The 7767-nt window shown below is 39.0% G+C and overlaps 1 protein-coding gene across 1 annotated transcript; it reads left to right on the top strand.

The window, feature by feature from the left end:
• Positions 1-1786: 1786 nt before the first annotated feature.
• LOC137266422 (chorion peroxidase-like) lies at positions 1787-7010 on the top strand. Its single transcript, XM_067801913.1, has 13 exons — positions 1787-1849; positions 2142-2172; positions 2938-3049; positions 3170-3303; positions 3522-3695; positions 3944-4010; positions 4295-4389; positions 4570-4671; positions 4805-4897; positions 5064-5727; positions 5851-6020; positions 6265-6370; positions 6950-7010. Exons 1-13 carry the CDS (start codon positions 1787-1789, stop codon positions 7008-7010), a joined length of 1872 nt encoding a protein of 623 aa, XP_067658014.1.
• Positions 7011-7767: the final 757 nt, after the last annotated feature.

Here is a 7767-nt window from a genome sequence, read left to right as displayed (position 1 = left end):
GTGGGATAGTGGTGTACAAAGTCACATGATCTTAGTTCTAAACAAACATGTCAACGTGTGATCGAACCAACATACATTAATCAAGAATTATTGTCCTGTAAATCCGTACAAACGATAATCGGTAGTTGAGCATAGCATGTTTTAAATAAGTGTTCGAGGGCAGTGTTACGTTACAAAACAGCAAATCATAACTTACACAGTGAAATAGGAGTAATATTCAAAAACATGATAGAATATGTTAACATTCGAATGGTAACGACACTGGCGACGAATTTCATATTTATTTATTTATTTTCACTTTATAAAGACAACATTAATTTATTTAAATCAGACCAAACTTTCATACGATGCATACATTATTCAATAACAAAAGATGGGTAGTATTAGAAAACTTTTCTGTAATTTTCTGTAATATTGTTGTAAATGTTTTGAGAATAGTTAGTTAGAATACTCCATTCCTATAGGAATTATATATTCACTTGTATCTTTATGCAATCTATTCGCATGTATATATCATGTATTACTCATTCATCTGTATATACGAAACACTCAGCTGCACATACATTTTATATAGCTATATGGATAAATTTAATTGTAACACATATGTAACCTTACATGCCTGTCGCTGTCTGTGAGGACACGGTTGAAATAAAGTTCAGTTCAGGTGTTCCAGACATGATTGTTGCGGAAACAGAATATCCCTTAATCCCGTGTTTCTGGGCATAATCCCTGAAATCAGTGAATGCGCTTTGAGCGTGTCGTCATCAGTTTTAATTGCTGTAAACTGTGGTATGAAACATCAGTAATGAGACTGTTGGTAATCCGCTTTTAATCAAGACGTCTTGACAAGAATTGTGTTGAGAGAACTATCTTGGTGGTGTTACTGCGTATTGTGTCTGTGTGATATTCCAATCCCAGTAATGAACGAAATAACACACTTGAAATATGGGTCTATCACAGGTGGTGTAAAATAAATGTCAATCAGTTCGTAGATACATAGGAGTTTACATTTGACTATAACTGCCTCATTTTCCAGGTGCTTCAACAACCACTACCACAACACTACCGCTATTACAACGCTACCACAACCCTACCACTACCACAACACTACCACTACGCCTTTCGGATCCCTCTTGGTAAAAGCGTTGGGAACAAGGGAACTTTATGTCGAACTGAGAATGTTCCCACAAAGCACTGACTTCCCCAAATTCACATCAGTAATCTCACACTTTCTATCATAAGAAAAGAAAATAAATCGCATAATGAAGCAAGTTCCCAAACGTTGAGAGTAATATTCAAGTCGACATTATGAAAAATGGTGCGAGCTATCACTATATGAAGGACACATATTGTGGAAGAGCTCATTAAATGTTGCCGGTATAGTGACACAAACATCAGTTAACTATTCAATTCCTAAAACACTGGCTGAAACACATTGTCCGGACTCAGCTACACACTCTTAACTTGGGGGAAACTCTCAATCATGCACATCACAAACACCTTCTAATGGGGATCGGATTACTTACTGTCTTGTTATTCATGTTTGTTCACGACATCAAGAACAATGGTGGTAATGGCGTTGCTCAGGGATAATCAAGCTGCATCGAGATAATCCAAGATGGCTAGCTCCATCTATGTAGATATGTCGGATTATACCCGCTAGGGGTCCGTACAACATGGGATAATCTGTGTTGATTTAATCTCGCGAAATGAGTATATATACAACGTCCAAACTTTGTTGTATCATATATACATTACCACTGCATGCTGGACAGAAGCAGAAATGATGAAAGTGGTGTTGTTTGCATGTATCCTGACGGTGGTGTTTGCTGGGGAGGTGGACACGGAGGTAGGTTCTCTTCTTCTTCTTCTTCTTCGTCTTCTTCTTCTTCTGCCTCTTCTTCTTCTTCAGTGTAGTGTTTCCTTCATCTTTTCCTCCATAGTCTTCTGCTCGTTCTTGTTCTTTTCCCACTCATCTTTCTGTAGAAATCAGTATGTATTCATCATGACATGGATTTGTGGTTCCCTCATCATGTTCAAAGTTACATGAGGCAGATCGTGCTTTTGAAAAACATCACTTCAGTTTTATGACCATTTTTTCTATATTGAGCATTTAATCTATGTTACTTATTTACTTTTAGGTTAACAACATAGATTCCGTCATTGAACAACGTAAGTAAAGTCTTAACAATTCTTGAAAGCAATCGTGGCATATAGCATCAAACTAATTTAAATTTACTCACCGTATTTAGGTATATCTCACGCAGCAAACATTTAGCTAAAAATTTCATTCATGAATATATCAACATTTCTGCTAAACTTAAAGCTCACTGTTTCAACATACATATAAGTATTTTGTTTTCTTCCAAAACATAACAAGTGTTTCTGCACATATATCATGCCTGCATCATCTGATTCAGTAAATTACTTTCCCATTAGTCAGGACAGTACAATCAGATCTGACTGCAAGGAACCATAAGACCCACGCGACCTTGGATCATGAGAGGCGAAACATTAATGGCCAAACGTCACAGAGTGAAAATAGACTAATAGACATCATGCGAAGAATTCTGAATGGTAAGCAGTTTCATTTTTCTACATGAGGAACTTCCAGAAGTGTTTCATTGTTAGCAATCGTACAACTTGGTTAATTGACAGATTAAACCGGTCATATTCTGTTTATTGACAGGGACATCATATTAGTCTCTGCCAATATTAAAAAGCGTTTACTGGTATGTATGGAATTAAAGTATGTCTTAACACTCTTTTAAAGCAATATGACCTACAAGAGGTCTAGACATTGCATTCTAAATTGTTTCATCGGGTGGAATATTCCTGACATTATACCTCATGTAACATCGTCAAAGATTTAAAGCAAGTACTGTTTAGTGATCTTAAGACAGCAGGTTATGAGTTAGTGCCTTTATCTTGATGCAGGTGATGATGAAGACAACAATTACGTTGTTTGTACACTGGCTGATGCCGCCCAGACGTCTCAGATCCCCTTGGAAGACAGCAAGTCCAAGTATCAAGAGAGACACAACATCAGGTCAGTTACGCAGTTCCCGTACGATAGTGGTATTTCTTTAAATTGCTTCTTTTAAGGTGAATGTTTGATGTAGTTGATACAAGTTACGATTACTTTTGACAATGCCAGCTATTTTCACAGGCGACGCTCCACCGGCTGTAATCCAGAAGCCCGCTACCGGACAATAGACGGAAGATGCAACAATGATCGTCGGCCAACTTGGGGATCAACCAACCAACCATTCAGGAGATTTGTTGATCCTGCTTATGATGATGGTAATGTATTGGTTGTCTTCAATAGCATATATTTCAGGTATAACAACGTAAAGGTGATACGTTCATGCTAATAATTAAGGCAACGGCATTGAGAAGTGATACACACGAGGGAGAGGGTTTTTTCTCTTCTTACTTCAACATTGAAACAATGGACGTTTCATATGGACATTCAGTCATTCCGTTATTAGTATCATAACTGACTGTACGTGGTTTTGCAGGCACGTTTGTTCCTCGACTCAGAGGCGTTGATGGTAGCCCACTCCCCAGTCCACGTACCGTCAGTGTGGCAGTACATCCGGACACTGACAGCTCTTCTGACGACAACACCGTGATGGTGATGCAGTGGGGACAATTCCTAGACCACGACCTCACTGGAACTCCCCTCCACGCAGGTAGATCTCAACTGTCTAGAATTCAAAATCCAAAGATAGATTGCGGTGATTCTTTGTTTGGTAATACAGATCAGTCAAGATCATGCTAAACTGGAGCTCTTTTGCAATGACTTGGTGTTCAGAAGGGAACTTAAGATGTTGAAATCAGGCAAACTCTTGGTCTGTAAACCCACTTTCCACCGCTTAAATCACTACGATGTTCACCTTAACTTCTCTATTCATTTTGCTAATCCATATATTTTTTCAAGGTGATGTTCAAACTAAATGCTGCGATGATCACTCACCTGGTCAGCTGCATTCTGATGTAAGAACTGGGTAAGGAATTAACAGTCTGTAGATTCCATTCTTTGTTGGTTTCTGTGTTGGTCAACTAGAAACATCAACACTCACTTATCATCAAATCTGAAACATCCACATCACAAACAGATATGAAGACTGTTTGAATTAATCAAACACTTTCGCTTCTCAGTAACGTAAACTGTATGATTCTGAATGTCTCAAAAGGATACGTTGTGTAAAATAAAATATAATAAACTCAATTATAACATTGTTTAATTAGAACAAGGAAACGTCAGTTCTTTTACTTTTCCATGTTCCAGGGGCCCATGTTTCCCAATCACCATGCCATCCAATGAACCTCATTTCAAAAAGACTTGCATGGAGTTCAAAAGATCAGCCCCAGCACCTAAAACGGGTGAGTATTTTAAGACTAGACTCTGGATGTTACCTATTCTGTATATATTACCTTAGGCTAATATTACACTGAACCACCATCACAAATCTCTCAAATACACGGGGTCAAGTAACACAAAAATCGAAAACAACACTGCCAGATAAAACCCATGCTTCATTTTCACGTCATTTCCAGGAACAGGTGAGAACACTCGGGAACAGCTGAACCTACTAACGGCGTTCGTGGACGCCTCCAACGTTTACGGCCTTAATGGGGATCAGATCAGTCATCTCAGGGACGGACGTAAGTCAGACAGTATTCTGAACCACATGTTAATTTATGAAAAACTAAGCAAACAGTAGAATTACCCATTTGGATAGAAGACACTGGAAGGTCATTGGTGTATACAAGTAAATGTCGCCATTCAACCTTTCAGCCTACATGAGAACCAAGGGAGATAACCTGCTGCCAGAATCAACCCATGGCAACTGTCACACTGACAATACCAACGAATGGTGTTTTGAAGCAGGTTAGTACAATGGATTAATTCATAGTACATAGTTCTCTCTCTCTCTCATATTCTGTGTGTTAGTTATCTTAAGTGAATGACCAGTCACCATGTCCAGTTTTAAATGATGAAGATTATTGGTTTTATATATAACATTCTGGTAACCTGATTGTCATTTGACCCTTAGGTGACGACCGTGTGAACGTGTTTCCGGGTCTCTCCGTGCTGCACACACTGTTTGTTAGAGAACACAACCGTCTGGTCGAAGAACTTTCTCATGTCATGCCATCCACCACCCCAGACGATGTTCTCTTTGAAGAGGCCAGAAAGATCGTGTCAGCCATCATGCAACAAATCACTTACAGCGAGTGGTTGCCCATTATTGTAGGACCTTCGGCCATGAGGAAGTACAGACTGGCCCCTGGCTACAACTTCAGGTACAACTTCACCCAGAACCCCACCATCTACAACGTCTTTGCCACGGCCGCCTTCAGATACGGACACTCCACCATTCCACGTTTCCTGGCCCTGGGAGATCGACGAGTACCCATAGAACAGCTCTTCAATAGACCATCTGAGGTCATCCGAGATTTGGACACCGTGCTCAAGGCTCTCCTGAAGGATAGGCGTCAAGAGGTTAACCGTTTCATCAACAGTGGATTAACAGAGCATTTGTTTGAGACGACTGTCGATATGGGCTTCGACATCGTGTCCTTGAACATTCAAAGAGGCCGAGACCATGGTCTGCCATCCTACAACAGCTTCCGCAAAGCATGTCGACTATCGGAAGTGGTGTCATTTGATGACAGAGTATTTGGTAAAGCAGGAAATGCTTTAAAAAGTGTATACAGGTATGTATGTATCCGCTCACTATTTTATCCATTCTCACTTCCTGTAATACATATATGAAACACATTTACTTCAACCATTCCCTGTCCTCTCTTTTGGCCTACCTCAGTCTGTTCTTGCTTCAGATCCCCGGATGACATCGATGTCTTTACCGGTGCAGTAGCTGAAGAACACGTGTCAGGCGGGGCAGTGGGCCCTCTACTGGCTTGTCTCATTGGTCAACAGTTTCATGATCTCAAATATGGCGACTCATTCTGGTTCGAAACGTCACATCCAAGAAAAGGTTTTACACCAGGTACAATCCTGTCTGTCTTTGTACTTAGTCACCGTTTATGTCTTGGTAAATACATGCCAAAATATGAGTAGATTATAATATTTGACATTTTCAAGATGACTGTGCTATAGTGCTATTTGAATTTTTTGTTTGTGTGATTTCGTAAATCTAGACAACAAACAGTAGGTATGGTCCGTGTGGAAAGTTACACCGTCTGTGTCTCTGTAGATATATGGAAGTTTGTCAACTGCATCTTCTATTTCAGGTCAGTTGTCTGAAATCCGACGAATGAGCTTTGCCAAAATTCTTTGTCGGAACTCGGGGCTCACGTCCATCCAAAGGGATCCTTTCACAGTGTTCTCAGAAGAAAGGTAAGCAATGAGAATATCCATCTGCTTTCATTCTCATCAGTTACATGAATCAAAATGCACTGTAGCATGTGTGAATGAACTTCGTTTTACGTCACATTCAGCAACATTTTAGCTAGATAACGGCGGTCATTAGATAATTGAGTCTGGAGCAGGCAGTTCAGTTATCAACAACTTGAACATCTATCTGCCCAACTGGAATACCATGGCATGTGTCAAGCAAGTCCTGTTAGTCTCTTCTTACGACAAGTAAGGGTTACATGAAAATCATGTACCAGATCTTCGCGGGAAGCATGAAGGCATATTTACCTTATTGTCTGCCGCCATATAACTGGAATATTGCTGAATGCGGCGTAAAACTAAACTACCTCACTATTCTATACATTGGCTAGAACGAAATACACCCACTTGATGTCAGTAAAAGATAATAATAATTGTATTCGGGGTTCATTATATACAGGTGGTTCACATTGAATATAGCTTCTGTCGGTTATGTAGTATGCACATGTCTAACAAGATCACATCATGTATGCCGAGAGGAATGACTGTTATAATAGAGTGACACAATTCTGTCTGTTTTAGCAATCCCATGGTCCCCTGCAACGACCTTCCTACAATCGATTTAACCAAATGGCGGAGATGAGAAGATGTCGGACCTGCTCTAACTTTGAACAAAACCCGGAGACTTCAAACATAATATATAATTTCAATGTAATACTTACATTTGAGGACACCTGAATGAGTTGATAACCAAGCACATTCAGTGACACCGTTTATCCAAGTTTATCATACCCCATTGTATGGCGTTGATGACTTTTCATATCAGTATTAGTGTTAACACAGATGATACATTTTTATGCTATTGTGGATATAATCAAATTCTAGATGTAAGACTAATTTTATAATGTAAGATGTATAAAGTGTACATAATACTTCATTATTTTGTAGATCTGTGTCAGGTGTATATAATTCCTCAAGGCTTTTATAGTAATGTGTGGCATATCGTTGCTGTCGTTAACACATCAAGCATTGCTTTGTTAGATTGTGTGTACAATTCATATATCATGTTTCATAGAAATAATGTTGATAAAAACATGTTTTCCAGCACGCATAAAATTGTATTAAATTTATTTTTATAATAAATACGTTATTGTTTTCTTACTTGTTTCAAAGTCTTTTCATTTGTTGATTTTGTTATTTACTTCATCTACCTTTTTGAAGGTTCGATGGCGCCTTCATGTGTTCTCCCATATCATGGGTACAATAGCATAGTTTCCAGGATACAGATTGCTTATATATCTGATATGCACATCTCTTTTCCTTAACTCTTTTATATACATGCACAGGATTATATGTTTATATTAGGATAGTTGACACTGACCCATGCGTTGCTTCAAAGT

The sequence above is a fragment of the Haliotis asinina genome, chromosome 15 (genome assembly GCF_037392515.1).
Source record: "Haliotis asinina isolate JCU_RB_2024 chromosome 15, JCU_Hal_asi_v2, whole genome shotgun sequence".
In the NCBI taxonomy this organism is placed as follows: domain Eukaryota; kingdom Metazoa; phylum Mollusca; class Gastropoda; order Lepetellida; family Haliotidae; genus Haliotis; species Haliotis asinina.
Note: the sequence above shows the minus strand (reverse complement) of the source record. Positions and strands in the feature narration are given on the sequence as shown.